Source organism: Lutjanus erythropterus, chromosome 15, assembly GCF_056507025.1.
Source record: "Lutjanus erythropterus isolate fLutEry1 chromosome 15, fLutEry1.hap2, whole genome shotgun sequence".
Classification (NCBI taxonomy): Eukaryota; Metazoa; Chordata; class Actinopteri; order Lutjaniformes; family Lutjanidae; genus Lutjanus; species Lutjanus erythropterus.
The window spans coordinates 13,113,652-13,133,589 of NC_139331.1; the positions used below are offsets into that span (position 1 = coordinate 13,113,652).

Below are 19,938 nucleotides of genomic sequence, written 5' to 3' on the forward strand. Positions count from 1 at the left end.
ACCGTTATTGTCCCGTCTGCAGACAGAATAACAAAGACATACTGGGTCAGTGTTGATTTTTCTGACTGACAGATATTATAATGTCATGTATTTTTTTTTGGATCATATCAATACTGAGTACAAGAAAAGGAGGAAAGGTGAAAACAGAAAGAGTGGAGAGTGATTATCATTATTTCAGTAACTAAAATTACATGCATGCAGGTTAAAATAAAGAAAGAAGACGAAGTAAGTCATTAATATTCAGTCTGTGTCTGAGTTAACTTCCAAAATAACTTTTTGAGGTAATAATCATAATGAGTTTTGCTATCATTTCCATAGTTCTGGAACTAATTACTTCAAAACAATGTAGACGTGTTAAACGTGAACTGATCAAGTTATCTTGTAAGGATGCACAATGATGATTTCTTTTTTCCAGCTGATACAGATGACCGATAATTACCTGCTTCTCATGGCTCATACTGATAAGATAATGATGAGTTCACATTTTTGTATTTTAAAAAGTTCATATAACTTGCATGCACAGCTGAGGGTAAGAAAAGCTAAGATGTGCAAAGACGGGTGATTTAATACTCCATGGCTCTGACCAAACCAAATAAGTTACATAAATATTAAAACAAAAGCAAATAACAGTTTTGAATCTTCAAATGTTTATTTATTTTTCTGAGTAAACTTGACATAATTTGTCTCTCATGGAGCATTTGGTCGATGAATTAACATTAAATACTTTGACATAATCTGTCAGATCAGACATTATCATAGTGATATTTATTGCTTAATTCAACTGTCAGCATAATAAATAACAACAGAAATGTCCTATTATTGGCTGATAATTTATCACCCCCAATACTTATCTTGCACCCTGTTAATGTGAGAGAATGTGAGGGAATTTTATTATGTATGGTCAGTTTGGAAAACACGTTGTGAAGAATTCAACTGACACTGAAAGCAGTGCCAAACTTTTATATTCAGGGTTTATGTAGCTTTTTAAGAGTAAAAATCCAGCATTTTCAAGGTACTTAAACCCAAAAACTTATTGACTCTTGAAGCCTTTATCATAACATCTAAATGCAGGGTTCCAAAGTCAAATTAACACACTTTTCAAGGATTTTCAAGGTGCATTTTCAGCCTTACCAGAACCTTCCAGTTGTGGCAAATGACATATTTATGCTTAAAATGATGACTCAATTTAATTTCTTCATAAAAATTAAATCAGATGTTGTGCTAGCAACCAAAATCTTATTTCGTAATAACATCCTACAGAAAGGTGACAAATTTGTTGCGTGTTTCAAAATGTGTTACCTGTAAGTAGACTTGGCATCTCACGCACCATCCTCCAAATATACAACAATCACTAAAACAATTACTACATGAATAACTTCACATATTAAAATCATTTTCTCTCTTCATTTTGTGTGAAAGGCAAAAGCAATCAGCCTCTCTCCATACTAATTATATTTCTTTATCTAAAAAGCAAACTATTCAGTCGAATAGATTTTTATTATGAATGGAAGCAGTGTGGAGCGCTTCATCTAAAATCCAAGCACTTTTCAAACCTTGAAAACATTAAGATAAGATAAGATGATAGAAGTTTATTAATCCCAAGGGAAACTGTTGTGCCAGATTGCTCCAAAAGATTAAATACAATATAAATAAAATAATATTAATAATAAAAATGTCCCAGCAATGCTATGAGCTAAAAGCATTCCCATTCTCACCTTCATTGTTGACTCTAGCTAACATTTCTTCCTATGATACTATTTCTTACATCGATTCAATCCATTTTGTCAAAGTCTGAGGATCACTCAAGCAGCTGTGACAACCCCCACATTTATCACTGCAGAGTCATATTTTGATAAATTAGACAATTGTGTTAAGTGTTTTCCAGGATTTCTTGCACCCACAAGAACCCTGCATATTCTTCTCCATGAAACCAAGAAAATGAAACCTTAAAAGTCACTAGAACATGATGTTCCTCTCAAGGGTACACTGTGTACTCAAGCTTACAAACATTTTTTTCTCTTTTTAACTTTACTCCTTTAATATTCCTTTACAGTAAGGACATAATATGCTTCAGTAGTACTTAGTGGAGTGATTTTATTTAAAGGGATTGTTCACCCAAAAATAAAAATTCAAGTGTTATCTAATCACCCTCATTCTGACTGAAGGTTGGTTTTATTTTGTTAGTCAACCAAAAATGCTTCACAGGAAAACGCCATTGCTGAATTTCCCAAACAATGGAAGTGAATAGTGACCTGTTTTCACACAAAAATCAACCCCCAAAAAAGTTTCCATGCTGCTTGTCTGGCCTGAGCCAAGTCTCCTAAAGCCCTGACATGCTGTTTGCACACCGTCACAACACACACACACACACACACACCGGTGTGTGTGTGTGCACCTGAGCCTGGATCCAAGCTAAGAATTTACAGTTAAGATTTAGGCTAAAAACATGGTGTAAATGACATTTTTCAAGTAAACTTAGCATGCTGGGTTCTAAAAAACTAAACCTGGCCTTCATTTGGCATGAGGCTGAGCACATAATGAATGAATTTTCATTTTTGGGTGAACTATCCCTTTAACTTTATGGAATTTCTCATTCTCAGTGTTCACAACAAATACAATAAACCACAATTTATAACGAATTACAATATAAGACAATTAGTTTTACTGATTATTATGTGATATTTATAGTATTGATATGATAAGTAGGCTAGTAGTTCTTTGTGGTAGCAGTCCAGTCAGCAGAAATGTATGCACCTGCCAAACAGACACATCCACTTGAGAGGGAGAGGGAGGGAGAGACAGATAGACAGGGAGAGAGAGAGAGAGAGAAATGGCGCCTCGATGGTTCGCTCTCTGAGCCAGTGTTTGGAGCCGGCTAGGGAGATTTAGTAAGGGCAGACAAAAGGAAAAAACATGGTGAACACAAGGAAAAGCTCACGGCCGCGGACCGGTCCCTTCATCTCCTCCAGGACTAGGTCGTCGTCGAGACTCGAGCGAAACTCAGAGGAACATGTAAGCCGCCGGTTTCCTTTCTTTGCCGGTTGAGCTAACAGCTAGCTGCTGCCCCTGCTAAGTTGGCTAGCTGTAGCTGTAGCCGTGGCCTCAAGGTGCTCCACATAATGTATTATTCACAGGAAAGTGCGAGCAGTACTGAACTTGACACCCGCTCGGTCACACAGATACACAATAAAAGACTTGAATGCAGTGACTCGTACGCCTGTCGTCCGCATTGAACGTATTGTACAGCTGTCAAATGACAAGCTAGCGATGTTAGCTCCTGGCTAGCTCCAAGTTGAGTTCCCTTTGTGTTTGGCTGTTTTACCCGGCTCACTTGTTTCACCATTGTCTCCACAAAATCGCCTTCCAAATAAAGACAACTGTAGCGTTGACATGAGAATATTAGCATTACTTCATGTCACCGTCCTGGACCTGTTAGTGTAATATTTTTTTCTCAAATATAGCGATAAAGCTTTAGTTAAGCTAGCGCTTGTAGGTTATAGCTAGCCCGACAGCTAGCTTACAGTGGGGGAAGGGAGTTCCAGGTTCAAAACAGTTGGCTGGCTCATGTCCCGTATTTAGCAAGTCTGAACTTGGTGAACTTTCTCGTATAAATGCCCCAAAGACCCATAAATAGAATGTTTTTGCAGTAAGTGTTTTAAACGCACTGGTTTAACGTTATGCCGAGTGACATTTTTCTCCTTATTCGAAATATTAAATTAACAGCCTTAGTTGGTACACTGATCGTCTGACCTACAAGCTGTCTTGACAGTCTTTGTCTCAAAATGTAAACATTGAGATTATGCAAGACAAGAGGTTCTGTGTTTCCGCGTAATTTACGACTTTTATCGCGCTTAACACTGACTAAAAATATAATTAATCGATCTGATGATTTATTGATAGCCATTACTACATTCTTGAGTTTTAAGTGGCTGTTAGGCGACTTTGTTGAATTGTGGTTCAGGAAATTCATGTCATTCCTGGCTTGTGTCCAGTCCTGTAGATTGCAAGCCAGGCTAACTAATGACACATGATAGTGCGATCTGTGATTGAGAGGCTGTAGAGTGATAAACCTTACACTTTGACAATGTTATTTCCAAGAATTCAGGTTGTTTTGTACACTAAACCAGTGGTTTTCAAACAGTGGTCCTGGGACCAACAGGGGTCCTTGAGGGGGTTGTAGGGAGGAACAGAACATTTCAACTTCAATCACAATTGATGGAAGTCTGACCAACAAAGAAAGAAATAGGGGTCAGTTATTTTGAATGACTGCAGCATATAGATCCTATTTTGATCACTGATAGACAGTTACAGTTGTAACAATTAAACAATGATGTACTTATTATTGTATTAATTACTGAGTATTTTGATAATTGATTAATCAATTTGAGTAAATTTTTTTGCAAAAAAATATTGTGAATATTGTTAACATGTTAATATTTTCTCATTTCTTTATGGTGGTTAACTGAATATCATGGAGTTGTGGGCAAAACAGTACATTTGAGGACATCATCTTGGGCTTACGTAAACACTGGTCTTCATTTCTCACAATTTTCTTACATTTTATTGACCAAATTGCTAAAAAGCTAATTGATTAATCGAGAAAATTATTGACATATTAATTGACAATGAAAATAATTGTTAGTTGCAGTCCTATTGACAATAAAGACTTTTTTTTTAATCTTCAAACCTAAAAGTGGTTATTTCTTAGAACTAAATTAACTCAAATTGGGGCTCCTTTGTCTGATTTGCATCTATTGTATCGACATGAAAATTAATGGGAACTCTGTGTAGACCTAATTGTCAAAAACCTGTTGCTAAAACTGACTGTAGTTTTGTGACAATATTTGGTAAATGATGAAAGAGTTCAGGGTGAACTCATTAGGACACATCGTGTTTGATCAATGTTAGTACATCTTGAATTTTTCAGTCTGTCTGCATCTATCTATCTATCCAGGCAGCCAGTCAGACAAACCCCTCTGCAGACATTGCAGACAGTTGCCTATGACAACAGTGAGATACACTCATATCAGCGGGGAAGTTAAGCTGTGAAGGGCGTAAGCATCAAGGGCATATGTCTGGCTGGTGCTCTGTTGTGATTCAGAGAATACATTGAGGAGAGGGATACAAGGTGTCTTGTCTCATCACAATACTCTATTCTGGTTTTTGTTATTTGGTGCTTTTGCTTTCTTCTGCCCTTTAAGTCTTTTATGTTGTCTTGGGTTTGATATTTAGTCATTTGGTTATGTTGAATATTCTGGCTTTATACAATGATTGATGGGGTGAATTTTTTATGCAAATATTTGCTTGAAAGGCTGTCACGATGTTAGTCATTCTCTTTTTCTGTTGCTTGCTTCTTCTGATTGTCATTCTTGCGTTCTCTCCGCCTTCCTCTCATAAATTGGGATAATGTTTGTTTGTTCAACAGAAGGAGCCCAGTAGTGATGTGAGCAGTCCCAGCAGCCCACGGTTGGCTCCCCCTTCTAAGCGGACGCGCCGACAGACCGCATCTGAGCCCAGTTCCAGTGATACCTCCCCGTCCCCACAGACGAAGGGCCAGAGGGTCAGCTGGGATATTCCCACCTACCGCACCAGGTCAGCTGCTGGCCTGTGTTCCACTCATAATGAGTATCTCTGAATAATAGAAATGGTGCACGGTATTGTGCAGTACAGTGATAGACTAGTGCATTACTACACTGTCTTTGGCTGAAATATTTATTTATCTGTGGAAATTAGTCAGTATTAATTTAGATGGCTATTTCCTGTTGAGTCCAATCTTGTTCTTCTCATGTCATGTACTGTAACTTAAATATGGGCTCTCAAAACGGGGGTCTTCTGTCCAGATGCCCTTACATAATTTCACTTTGTTGTTTTATTTCTAGGTTGTCCTCTCGCATAATGCAAAACGGACACGGTAATGCAGTTCTTTTCAGTTTGTCCCTTTTTTAAAGCCATACATTGAACACATGCATTTGGGAGGCATGCAATGAAATAATTGGCCCCTAATTACATTTTTGTTGATGCTGCCTGCAGCCCATATGAATCACCGGAATGAGGAGAGTAAAGGGGGAGATCACTCTCACATGAATGGCCATGTGGAGCTGAAGAGGAGCTGCAGGGTGAAGAAGAGCCAATTTGAACACCTCAATCAGAGCCTGCTGTTTGACCAGCTGGTCAACAGGTACTGTCACAATCTGACATTTTTTTCACAATACTGTATCAAACAGATGAGCAAGAAGAGGTGTAAGAGTCTGTTCTGGTAATTGCTTAGAAACCCCCTTATTGCTAGTATACCCAGGAAAGCCGTACATCCTTGCGGGCATCAATGTGAAGTTAATATGGATGTCAGAAACACTCAAATTAGAGATATAAGTCATTCTGTCTTTTCATATCCCATGCTGTGGAGTAAAGAAGTTACATGAAAATGTCACTGTCTAAAACTGCACTACAGACGCTGTAGATCACATACTTAAGTGTGACAAGAATTTTTAATCCAAATTGTGCTTCTGTAAAGGAGCCTTCACTTTATTATATTTTGTGTTGTTCTGTGTGTGTGTGTGCAGCACTGCTGAGGCTGTCCTTCAAGAGATGGACAACATCAGCAGCATCAGGCAGAACCGTGAGGTGGAGCGACTTCGCATGTGGACTGGAGACACTGAGGAGGTGAGTGTAGCCCTGCTGCAACACACAACCCAGAGCTAGAAAAGTACAGCACCACCACCTGATGACCGAATGTGAGTATAAGTGATAGTGTAAAGACCCTGTTTTTTTGTTTTTGTTCAGGAAAACATGGACATGTATTCCCGGGTAAAACGCAGGAAATCCATGCGCAGGAGCACTTTCAGCATGCCTGCTCACCACAAAGTCATGAGCAAAACTGAGCAGGAGGAAGAAGAAGAGGAAGGAACAGAAGGTGAGTTTCTTACTAATGTTATGCTACTCATGATTCAGTGAAAAATGTAAAATCTGGAGTCAATTACTGAGTGTACTTTAGGTGAATCTTTTCAAGACAGTTTTGTAGTTGCAATATCTGAAGTGTGAAAACTGCACTTTTGACTTTAAGATTCTCACGGTGAGGAAGAGGAGGAGGATGCAGAGGATGATGATGAAGATGATGAAGGGGATGAAGTGGAAGAGGCTGGAGAGGAAAATGACAGACCTTACAACCTGAGGCAGAGAAAGACGGTGCAGAGATATGAGGCACCACCTATTGGTAATTATCTTGTTTTGAAACAGCCCCTTATAAATACATTTTGTTTAGCTGTGTCGGGTACATTGTTCATTTTCATTAATGATTTTCTCTCTGTGTAAACACATTTTTGGTATTTTTCAAGGCTTGTTGTGTGATTACCAGTCACGTTTTGTTTGCTTTTTCAGAGCCTGTCAACAGAAAACAGAGCAACCCCTCACTTTTTGACACCCACAGATCCCCAGCAAGAAGAAGCCATATAAGGTTGGAAGAAACTTGTGTCAAATCAGATGCTAAATGTGTTAGGATGCCTGACTCTTCAGCGGATTTGTCACTGCCATGACTAATGAAGTCGGAGCTGTGGCTATAAAAAGTTCTTTACACTTCCACTGGTATCTGCTGATTAAGGAATGTGATTTAGTAATGGTGTGATATTGACAGTAGATTGTCACACTTCTCCAGAGTGAAGAAACATGCCATTCACAGCAGTGACACCACCTCATCTTCTGATGAAGAGCGATTTGAGCGGAGAAAAAGCAAGAGCATGACCCGGGCCAGGAACAGGTGATGGCTGCTGCTTTCTTTTCTCTACCTTTTTATCTTCCTTTCATCTTCCTCTGATTTAGTTTTGCTTTGATCGGAGCACTTTACTGATATATATATATATATATATATTTTTTTTTTTTAAAGGACTCCCATAATAGGGGTTTGGGATTAAGGGTATTTGGACTGTTAAAGGAGTCATATTTTAAAGCCTTAACATATTTTATTGTGTTTTCTTTCCTAGTGATCTTCTCAAAGCACTTTTTCTAACAGGTCATGCACATTCGCGATTTCAAAGCCACCCGTCCCCTTTTTAAGCTTAAGACAGACTGTTTGAAGTTGTTCTACAAGTTGAATTTTTTTGTTTTCAACTTTTTATTGATTAAACAATATACACAAATAAACACACAACAATTTACAATTAATTACTTATTACAGATAATCATTTGAATCCTTCAATTCATGTCAATCCTTCTTCTTCTACTTCTCTCTCTTTTTTTGTTAAACAGATGTTTGCCCATGAACTTGACTGCAGAAGACCTGGCTAGTGGGGTGCTGCGTGATCGGGTGAAAGTGGGAGCCAGCTTGGCCGATGTGGATCCAATGAACCTTGATAGTTCTGTGAGTGGAAACGCTAATAAATACTAAAAAGCTGTAAATCAGCAACCTTGGAAATGTTCAAGCTTTTATGAGCCACAGCCAAAAAGTGATAATAAGTCTTGAAAATTTTAATTCAGATCTTTGATTAGACATTTTGTAGTCATACAAAGAGGCTTCCTGCTTAAGATCTTTTAAAGACCCTCAATTTTCATAAGTGAATGTTGAAAATGTGTATTTTCTTCCCAGGTAAAATTTGACAGTGTGGGTGGCCTCAGTAATCACATTCAGTCTTTAAAGGAGATGGTTGTGTTCCCACTGCTTTACCCTGAGATCTTTGAGAAGTTTAAGATTCAGCCTCCCAGGTGAGAAGAATTCACATGTGACAATTTTTCAAAAAGTTGACTTCATTAGTTTTGATTGCTGTTGTATTTTTTGTTGTAAGTTTAATAAAAAAAAATGACTATATTAAAATCTGATCACAGGTCCGCTGTCCACTTTGCTGATGACATTTTTATGTTTGTGTTGTTACATAGATAGGACATTTGAGATGTTTATATGTTTAAAAAGTGGCTTACATTGTTTTCATTTCCCCTCCCTTTATTTTTAGAGGGTGTTTGTTCTATGGCCCACCAGGGACAGGAAAGACTCTTGTGGCACGGGCGCTCGCCAATGAGTGTAGCCACGGAGACAGGAAGGTTTCCTTCTTCATGAGGAAAGGAGCCGACTGCCTCAGCAAGTGGGTCGGTGAATCAGAACGCCAGCTACGCCTGCTCTTTGACCAGGTGAGACAGCTAGGTAACACACCGGTAAAGTTAAAGGCACTGTTTTGCCAGTTCACCACAGCTTCAGTCAGTTGACCTCAATTCACTTCACAAAGTAAATAAAAAAAACTGGTAGAATATTGTCAGTTCCTGCATTTCCTGTGTGCTTGCTATTGCAACTTAATATTCCCATATTGCTTTCATTTTTTGACTCCTTTATTAAAGTAAACTGAACCCAGCCAGCTTAATACATTTTTTCATTGAGCATAATGTTTTGTTTTTGGTCTTGTGTTTGCTTTTGATCAGGCTTACCTGATGAGGCCGTCCATTATTTTCTTTGATGAGATTGATGGTTTGGCTCCTGTTCGCTCCAGCAGGCAAGACCAGATACACAGGTGAGGCTAATGTGGTTGTAAACCTCACAACAAGAAAGGTACAACTATTCTGTATGCATGCATTTATTCTTGAAACGTACCAGTCCAGTGTCAAATTGCACCTATCAGTTTGTCATTGTACAACCTCAGTAATAGTTTTGTGTCATTTGTGTGTAATAATCAAAGATGGAATTACAGAATTGTTAATACAGCATGGAATTGGCTTGTTAGTCACTTAGAAGCTCTCATCACCTCTTAACATACACATTTATCTTTTATTTTCCTTCTTACATAATTAAAATTAGCAGCTATAAAAAAATGAAAATGGCTCAACTGATTGTGTCATACGATGGTTAAATGTCAAAATTACAGCTGCTTTTACTTGGACCCATGGGCATGTTTGCATCTGTTGATCTGATCTGCTGCTGCTGTTACTGTTTTTGCCGATAGGTGGAGCATGTTTATTTTTGGGAACTGCAGGTTCAAAAACTGCTGGCACTGTAGCCTCGATTTTGGATGAAAGTGGCCAGATATGGGTTGGTGTACTTCACATCAGTGACACTACAGCCCATATTTGTCTGTTTATTTGGCAATGAGCCACCTTAGCATTGGAAATCGGCAATCATAACAATATCCCCTCTGATTTAGACCATGTAAATAAGAACTGTAGGTAAGGAAGTATCCATTTATGAAAACACAGCTTGCAGTTGATCCCAGTGGAAATGGCAGCCATGTAGAAAATTTAATATTTGTAAGTGAAATGTAACATTACAATTCTGGACTAAAGTTTATTCTCATATCCATATGCTTGAGTTTATAGATGCTTTCCTCTTTCTGCCATGCTGGGTAAACACATGCATGGGGCTCAAGTCAACATGGAAATAAGAACAGTTGATATTTTTTTGCCAAGCACTGTTTTGTTCAATATTTGAGTTTGATAGTCCAGGTCTGTGTACTATTTGCAGAAATGAAGCCTTGTTTATTTGGTCAGTACCGACTCATGAGCCTTGTCAATATTGTCTCAATCTCAAAAAGTGTTTTGGCTCTGAATGTTTGCATGTACACTACATGAGTTTGTGTCTGTGTGTGTGTGTGTGTTTTAACTGTTATGCAGTATGTCTTTGCAATACTGTATGTACAGTTAAAGGGATAGTACGGATTATTTGAAATGGGGTTGCATGAGGACAGTCAGATGATGCTGGTTGGCATGTCCCCTGTTTGGAGAAGCAACTAAGCAATGTGCTGCTGTGGACAGGGTCAAATACAAAGTATTTAAGCCAATAATCAGACTATCAGACTAAACTTCAGCTTGGAACATTTTTTTATCAGTTGCTTCTCCAATCATTAACAATTGATAATAATTGTGGGTTGAGAGGGCATTTACTTTTTTGGTTTCTGATGGGGGCATGCCAGAAAAACCACTAATATGAGCCAAATATTGCCCTCGCTAAACTCAAAAGGCAAAATCAATCATTTTACTTTGCAGAACAAGGGAGCTTCTGGTCTCCTTTGGTAATTTAAAAGGTTAGTTTGAGTTCATTAAAGTCACACAATGAGACAGACAACCAAATGATTGCAGGAGTGGTAGACCAGCAACTGTTGTGTTTTGCAAAGTCAAATAACTGATTTTTCTGAGTTAAATTGGTTTGGAGAGAACCAGAGAGAGAGAGAGCGATATAGATTGTTTTAAATGGCTAAAATACATTTTCCTGCTGACCCTGTCTACAGCAGTTCTTTGCTTAGCTTCTGTGCTGTTGTCCCTCTTTGTTTCTCCTAACAGGGAGCATGCTGACTGGCATCTATTGTAGATGACACACTGAGTGTCGATACGTACATCATATAACCCCACTTCAAATAATCTGAACTATCCCTTTAAATCATATTTTGTTCTTGTATAACTGTCTTACAATAAATTTAGTCAGTATTTGTCTGTGTTGTAATCCTGTGTGTAAGATGAGATGCAACCAGAGACTAAATAGCATGTATTACATTCTGTCCCCCCACCTCCCTCTCTCTGTCCAGTTCTATTGTGTCCACTCTGCTGGCCTTGATGGACGGCTTGGACAGTCGTGGGGAGATAGTGGTCATTGGTGCTACAAACAGACTTGACTCTATCGACCCAGCACTCAGGAGGCCTGGACGCTTTGACCGGGAGTTTCTGTTCAACCTGCCTGACAAGAAGGTGAGACGAAGTGAAACATCAATACTGTGTACAGTGGACACATGTTCATGCATGCAGCCACACATATAGAGTCTTGTTTTCACTGCACATGGATTTTCATTAGGTGGATTTTACCTTCGATGTTGTTGCACCAGAAAATCTGTATCTCATGTCCAACTGTGTGATAACAGAAAGAAAATATTACATGTTCGGTGTACATATCACTTATTGTACATACAATGCGGTACCCACATGCACACCCAGCTGGGGACACAATATAATGCATAAGTAATTAGTGCTTTAAGAGTCCTGGAATGAAATTAGCACATACAGTCCTCTGGCTATTAAGAGTCTCCTAAACTGTTATTTCCTCGCTGTTGGATGTTTTGATCCAACAAGCAAGTGGTAAAGCAGATGCTAATTAGGTTTCTGGAAAATTAAAAATCAATTTTAGAAGAATTTATTGTTATGCAGATCTTATTGCTTTAATGTTACACTTGGGGAGACTACGCACAAAACAATGTTGTAAAGTGACAGCGAGTGAGATAAACCGCTCGATGAGGGTGACACTTCCCATCAAGCCTATCTAATGAGTTGCCTTGCATAGATTGTCCACACAGTAGGATCATTGGTAATGAAAGCCTAATCTGCGGGCCATTACCAGCAAAACTCACCAGTAGTGAGCTCTGACTGATTAAAACTTTGCTCTTGTGCAAACAGTGACCCTCTTAAAACGTTTAAGTTCAGCTCCCTCTTGGTTATTGCCCAAGCTGCCAGAAACCTGTATAAAAATCTGGCTCCGTTGTGTCTTTTGAATAGAAAGAGAGATGTGATGAAAGATGATGAAAACCATTGCCCTTGATTCACGACAAAGACCATTTTGCTCTTGATGTCTGCTTATCAAAGCAGAGTCCTGTGGAGACGACGCAATGAATTGAAAGGTGCATTGTGCTGAAGTGTTAGTGAGCCCTTCAGTTGAGTTCACTTATGCACTTGATTCCGGTTTGATCTTTCTCTTGCTGTTGTCAGTTCTAGATAGAGTTAAGGTGAGTACAACATGGTTTTAATTATATTTATAATGGGATATCCTTGGTATCGTTACCGTGCTTTGTTGTGGCAGCCACTGTGGCTGTGTAACTTCTTACTTTGCCAGTGTTTTCTGAAACAGTGTCCTTATTGGGCTGTACAGGGCTTATGCTTTCTCATGTATTGACTGTGCTTTTTTTCTCTGGTTTTCTTTGTTTCTCTTTCCCTTTTTCCACCCCAAACCCTCTGTTCAGGCCAGAAAGCACATCTTGGAGATTCACACACGGGACTGGAATCCCAAATTGGCTGAGCCATTTGTAGATGAACTTGCAGAAAAATGTGTCGGTAAGTGTGGCCCTTGTATGTAAAACTGTATATCACCAAGCAACAAAACAAACAAGAAGGTTTTTGAAAATTATTTTTGATTTAACCTGCTGACTAAACATGAGTGAGTACACTGTTGTGTGTATCTGTATCTATTCAGTCAAATAAATTATCTGTAGCTATGCTCAGAATGAGTGTATGTAAAAAAGAACATTATTCGTACTGGATAATCATTTCAGCTGAACACTTTCTCAACCCTGTTGTTGACATTGATGTTCTCTGTGGTGTTTGAAAACAACAGAATTCAGGGCAACTGGAATAAGATCTTGGAAGATATTTTTCTACATTGTAAATTGTAATCACTGTAATGTCTGTATGTCCAACTCTGTTTTAAGTACTATAATTTTACTAATTGGTCTGTTCATTTGATGGTATGCTGTATTTGCTTCTGAGACTGACCATTTTGTTAATATATAGCATTTGTTATCATTGAAAAATCCCAATAACAATATTGTTTAAAAACACACCAAAATTTATTAACTAACCTTTGTGTATCTGGCTTGTTCCCAGGCTACTGCGGCGCTGACATTAAAGCACTTTGCACAGAGGCAGCCTTGGTGGCACTACGCCGCCGCTACCCCCAGATCTACGGCAGCAGCGTCAAACTGAAGCTGGATGTCACTTCCATTGTCCTGGGGCCTGGCGACTTCAGCAAGGCCATGAGGACGATCGTCCCAGCCTCCCAGAGGGCCCTGGCTCCCCCGGGCCGAGCCCTGTCCCCCGCCCTCAGGCCCCTGCTGGCTAGCTCTTTCTCCTTGGTGCTGAAAGCTCTGCTCCGAGTCTTCCCCCACGCTCAGTGTACTGACAGGGACAACACACATGGTAGGGAGCCAAGCGCCTGTCGTTTCAGCTGCATCATTTGTTTTCACTTTCCCACTGCTGGTTGTGGCTTCTCCCACCTCGACTCTACTCTCTTCTCCCTTGCCACCTGTCTCACTTGTTAGTGTGCTTTCCCTGATGGCACTTTGTAGTATTGGATTATTTGTTTCTCTTTCCCCCACCGTATTACCAAAGTGTTTTGTATCACCCTCACACACTGAACAAAGAGTCTGTGGTAAAACACTCCTCCTGAGAATACAGAGGTGATAGCACTGAGATTGGATAACCAGTCATCCTGCTTGCACTTCAATAACTTAACTCCCCCTCCAGTCAACAAGAGAGCGTTTACAGCAGATTAGCCACAATGCAGCACTTGACCAGAAGGAGATTGCTTCTAGAAGTTGTACTTCTTGCACCCAATAATGACATCAGTTTCCCAGGGTGCTATATCGCTTTAAATACCCATTAGATCTTGCTTAATAAGCCAGCTCTCTTTTTTTTATTCTCATGTATTTGTTGAAATGACCACATTAATGTCAATGATAGGACTGCTTTGAGGATTAAACTTTGTCGAAACAAACTTTTAAGTGTATTTGCCACAATTGTACAACTCTGGGAAGGCTCAGTTGCTACATATGCTAGGCTGTATGAGCAGTGTTTCTCTCTGTGCTAGGCGGTGACAATCAACTGCTCGAAGAGGACTTGTACAGCGACGATGACAATGAGGAAGGCTCTTCCATCTATGAAGTTCAGCCTGCTGCATCCCCAAAGAGTCTGCTCTCCTCCTCTGCAATGCACAGACCCTTCCTCCATTTCTCCTCGTGAGTTCACAAAAAAGAAGACAGTTTTCATGGGCAGCTGGGGACAAAGTTGCATAAGAAAGTACATTTATTTAAAGTTCATAGACACTTGTCTCAACATATGTTACTGTAAACAAATAGGATGCTTTTTAAAATAGTTACAGTACCAATTGAAAGTTTAGACACCTATCTCATCTGATGTTTTGTCTTTATTTTATATGAAATGGTTCAGATTATACCAGCAAAGTCGACTGGTGTGTAGGAGAAGACCATGGGACTTGCAATCAGAGATTTAATCACAGCAATGTTAGTACAATTTTGACTTCAAGTGCAGAAGACACAGTGCGAGAGTCTTTTGTATTTTAGATTCTTAAACAAAAACATTTTTTTTTTCCCCACATTTTTTGCATAATTCATACTTCCATATAATTCCATATTTTGTTTTGATGCCCCTTGAATTAATCTACAATGTAGAACAATTATTAAAAAAAAAAGGAAAACACATGAAATGAGGATATTTGCCCAAATTTTTGATCGGTACTGTATATGAGAGTGGGAATAAATACATGTAAATTTTCTGTCAGATCTAAAACGAGGAATTCAACATGTTTTTACGTTTTGCATTTTCAAACATGGAGCTGGTACTGACACAGAATCACTTTTTATCTGTACAAGCACGGTGCCACCTCCCCTCGCCAGAGTGTTTCTGGTTTTCAGAGTCATCTAATTAGAGACTAATATAGATATAGTGTGCCTTGGAAATACAGTATCTTCCTAACAGAGGGAAACCTCTTTATTAAGACATAACACATTATTTTCTACATTGGTCATCAAAAGCCTGTCTCTATAATAAGAGAAATGAGCAACAAAAAGTGTCTCCAATGGCCACATTTACAGAATCCTCATTTGTGGAGACAAACAAGCTAGGTCAGTGGTGTTTCATTTCCTGGAACAATTTATTGATGAACCTAATATGCCGTTATCAAGCTTTCAATCTTACAGAATATATGGCCTAAAACTTTTTTCTGCTGTAATGGTTTGTCCCAAATGGGAAAGAAAAACCTCAAGACACGTGTAGATTTATAGATATGGAAAGACTTTACTGGATGGTCAAAAAAAAACAGCTTTTAAATGCCTATTGGCTCTCTGTCATTGTCAGAGTGCTCTAAAGCCAGGGTCAGCTGGCGTGATTATCAAAAGACCTGTGCTACAATGGAAGCTCACAGAAACCCTCAAGAGTTCCAAAACATGTGTTTTGTAGGTAGCGTTCCATCCATCTTAAACCGCTTGTCAGGTCATGGAGGTAGCAGTTCCAGAAGGGAACCCCAGACTTCCCTTGCCCTAACCACATTAACCAGCCCTGACTGGGTGAGGTGTTCCCGGGCCAGGGTGGATATATAATCCTCCACCTTGGTCTGCCTGGTGACCTCCTCCCAGCTGAATGTGCCTGGAACACCTCTCTTGATAGGTGACCAGGCAGCATCCTCACTAGATGGCTGAACCACCTCAACTGGCTACTTTATATGCAAAGGAGCAGCGCCTCTATTCTAAGTCCTCACAGATGACTGAGCTTCTCACCCTATCCCTAAGGGAGACGCCAGCCTCCCTCCTGAGGAAACCCATTGCGTCTACTTATATTCGGTATCTCTGTCTTTCGGTCATGACCCATCCTTCATGACCATAGGTGAGAGTAGGAATGAAGATTGACCAGGAGATTTAGAGCTTTGCCCTCTGGCTCAGCTCTCCTTTCGTCACAACGGCGTGGTAAAGTGAACGCAACACTGCTCCTGCTGCTCCAATTCTCTGGCCCATCTCATGCTCCATAGGCAGAGTTACACATAAAAAAAGCCCCAGAGAAATAATGTAAGAGTGAGATCACATCCGGCTCTTCTAATACTGTCAAAATCTGCAGGAGAGGTGCAGGTGCTGTGCACACATGCAGACCTTTCAGATAGCACTGTGCTGCTGCAGGCATATTGCCCTGTGTATGTCTATATGACATGCAAACAAACAAAGGAAGTTCTACATAATATGAAAGGTTCGCCTAAACTGTAACAAGCTTCTGCAACTTTCTAAGCTATTAACCTTGTGTGTGTTTCATTCTTTGTCAAACCACTTGAGTGTTGGGCTGAATCGATTCCTCAAGAAAGCCGAGTAGCTACATTACTAAAAATTATCTTCGTTTAATCAGTCTAACTGTTTATAGTGCAGTGCAATGGAACAACGGTTTGGCACTGTTGTTAAGAGTTCATTGTTCAAAAAAGGCAAAGTCAATTGTGTTCGGACTGCGCTCAATTATCCCATTCGGAAAGAGATGTAATATGCTTGATTTTGTCCTTGCAATGTTTCAAAAAATATTTAGATTTTTGCTGATATTACTGACATGTACTGACATAGTTTCACTGTGAACGCCTACCACTGTCATTTACATTAAAAATCTATTTTTAGTGAAGAACTCGTAAGGGTGTTGAGCTACTGTCAACAGTAGCTTAACCTGTTAGCTTACTGTAGCCAGTGATTAAAGCTGGAAACGACAGGGCCTCTGCTGTGACAATGCCATTTGAACAACAGTATGACTGCTGGTCAGTGATCATAAGGTGTTAGATCCTATGCTAATCATGGTCTTCCTTCTGTCTCTAGCTCTGCTCTCCAACAGCCCACAGCATACCGGCCTCGTCTGCTCCTGGCCGGGGCCCCCGGCTCAGGACAGAGCTCCCACTTGGCCCCTGCCTTGCTGCACCACCTGGACAAGCTGCCAGTGCACCGCCTGGATTTGCCCACTCTCTACTCCGTCAGCGCTAAAACGCCGGAGGAGTCCTGTGCTCAGGTAACACAGACACACACTGATGCATGAATAAATGCAGACATTCACACACAAGGCCATCTGTTGCACAGGTGGTTGAATTTTGAAAAGAAAAGCAACTCACTGGCTTTTTGGTTTGATGATTTGTATTATAATCATATGTGCTTGACCTATCTGTGTCACTGTAGGTTTTCCGTGAGGCACGCCGGAGCGTGCCTAGTGTGGTGTTCATGCCACATGTCTCAGAATGGTGGGAGACAGTGAGTGACACTGTGAAGAGCACCTTCCTCACCTTGCTGCAGGATGTGCCCTCTTTCAGCCCTGTTCTTATCCTTGCTACTGCAGAGACTCACTACTCACAGCTGTCAGATGAGGTAGGAACAGTGTATACACACCTGAGCTGACACTTTCAGATTTACGTGCAGGCCTGCTTCATGGTGTTTTTTTAGTGGTTACATATCTGCTGATACAGTTGCTTCCATTATGTGACAGAGGAGTGTTAAGCTGATGTCTTTATGTGGTATTGGAGACTGGATGTATTTCAAAGGGTTTCTTTCTTTCTCTTAGATTCAGGAGTGCTAGTACAGACACACACAGGGTGTCACACTCAAGGTCATCTGCACCCACAGAGTTTTTATTTACTTTGGCTCCATCTCCCTTTTCTTGTCATTTATCCCACTGCCCACTTTTCACCCTGGGTATCCCCACCCCTGCTCCTCCAGCTTTCCTCTTGGATTTATTATTCTCTTTCTGAAAGCCAAAGCAGAGTCAGACCACCCGTTGTGGGTGAGGCTGTAAGGCAGGGATCATGTTAGAGTAAGGGGAAATAGAGAAAATTGGAGGGGAAAGAAAGAGATGGAGACAAACAAGGAGGAGGGTCCTCTCTAGTCAGGCAACAGAAGGGCTTTAATTAGGTCCGGGGGTTGGCAGCCCCATGTCTTCACCCCAGGACGGACACACACACCATGTCAATATGCCTGTGCAGACTGTGCATTTTTTTTCTGTCTCTGTGTGTGGCTGCTGTTTTGGCAAGGCCTCAACCCTGGCCATGCTCCATGGAGAGAGAGGCTCTTGGGATGTTTCTTTCTCTGTAGTTGACTCATTAGGACATGAGGCACCTGGGCTGTTACACCTATTGAGGCTGAGGCTTTTCTTTAACCTTGATCGTTCTAGTTGCCTTTTTTTCTCTTTTCTCTTTTTTGTTCTTTCATTTTTACTTTTTTCTATTTTTGTTTCACAACATTTTTGTTTTCTCTATAACTCTGTTTAACTCTAATTAACTCTGTCTGATAGAATGTGCATAACCAGGTCATGAGACCTGTCAATGCATAAAGGAGTTTTGTTTATGACATATGTTACTCAGTCAATTATGTCAATTTTAATTCAAATTTGACATTTTTTTCAGACGTCTTTTTATGACAACTTAACATTAATCAAGGCAGTAATACTTTTCTTATGACAACTTGACATTAACACAGATAACATAATATGTCAGTGTCTTTGTTTTGACAACTTGACATTATCAGACTTAAATTAACAGTTTAGCTTTATGTTTTAACATTACATTAAACTGTCATATATGATTGCTTTTGACACTAATCTGTCAAGAATATTTTCCTTGACCTCAACTAAATTGGTGCTATATTCACTTGTCATGAAGATGTCATTAAATGTTATGAGGTGAGTTGGATGACAGATTACAGTACTGAGGCTGATGCACAGAATTACCTGATGAACAGATAGCGGTTAGCTAGATTTCATGTTACTTAAGAAGGCTAAATTCAATTTGCTGTTAGCTAGCTCAGGTTGTCATAACATTATTGGCTTGATTAATGTCAAGTTGTCAAAACATCACAATGTCAACCTTGCATGACATAACTGACACTTACAGTCATAGACATTCATAAAGACTTCTTCATGTTCACGACAGTCTATTGACAGTCTTGTGCACACCCTTTCGAAAGTGTTGCCTTATTTTTTTTAAGTTGTTTGATTAACAGTTCCCTGCACTTCTTTACATTGTTTAAAGGCTTTTTACTTTACTTAACTCCACCATGTTTGTTGATTCACATGCTGTGTTAAGAGATTATGAAAATGGGAGTAATCACACCCCGCAGACCATTCAGCCTCTGTGTCAAATGCTAGATTGCTATGAAACCATGTAGGACTGGCAATTACTTTTCTTATCTCTTTTGTCAAATTACCTTTTCTTTGGTCATTGAACACATAGCGACGCAGGCTGGAAAATTGGGAAGCACATGATGGGACTAATGCTGTGCTCAAGTCAACATGGAGCCAGCATGAGGGCATCAAGACTGTCCTTAGGCTATGCTAGCTTTCTCTTGTGTGTTCTTCCCAATTTGAGTGTCACGCGCCACTAGATTGTAGTGGGATTGCATCATTGCACTTGTTAATAAGTTCTTTTCTTAACTTTTTTGCAGTTACATTGTGAAAAGAACCTGTCTGCTCATTTTTAAAGCT

At 39.8% G+C, this 19,938-nt stretch overlaps 1 protein-coding gene across 1 annotated transcript in view; it reads left to right on the forward strand.

Annotated features, from left to right (window-relative positions):
• The first annotated feature begins 2,604 nt into the window (after positions 1-2,604).
• Positions 2,605-19,938, forward strand: part of atad2b (ATPase family AAA domain containing 2B) — an 89,918-nt gene continuing 72,584 nt past the window's right edge. The window contains exons 1-19 of the mRNA XM_084736916.1: positions 2,605-3,012; positions 5,426-5,592; positions 5,880-5,911; positions 6,031-6,178; positions 6,561-6,660; positions 6,781-6,910; positions 7,061-7,210; positions 7,375-7,450; positions 7,649-7,750; positions 8,239-8,350; positions 8,576-8,691; positions 8,937-9,111; positions 9,397-9,485; positions 11,487-11,646; positions 12,906-12,996; positions 13,546-13,857; positions 14,528-14,675; positions 17,295-17,481; positions 17,646-17,831. Coding sequence (XP_084593042.1) covers positions 2,914-3,012; positions 5,426-5,592; positions 5,880-5,911; positions 6,031-6,178; positions 6,561-6,660; positions 6,781-6,910; positions 7,061-7,210; positions 7,375-7,450; positions 7,649-7,750; positions 8,239-8,350; positions 8,576-8,691; positions 8,937-9,111; positions 9,397-9,485; positions 11,487-11,646; positions 12,906-12,996; positions 13,546-13,857; positions 14,528-14,675; positions 17,295-17,481; positions 17,646-17,831 — 2,580 coding nt within the window. The 5' untranslated portion in view covers positions 2,605-2,913. The remainder of the gene's footprint in view (positions 3,013-5,425; positions 5,593-5,879; positions 5,912-6,030; positions 6,179-6,560; positions 6,661-6,780; positions 6,911-7,060; positions 7,211-7,374; positions 7,451-7,648; positions 7,751-8,238; positions 8,351-8,575; positions 8,692-8,936; positions 9,112-9,396; positions 9,486-11,486; positions 11,647-12,905; positions 12,997-13,545; positions 13,858-14,527; positions 14,676-17,294; positions 17,482-17,645; positions 17,832-19,938) is intronic.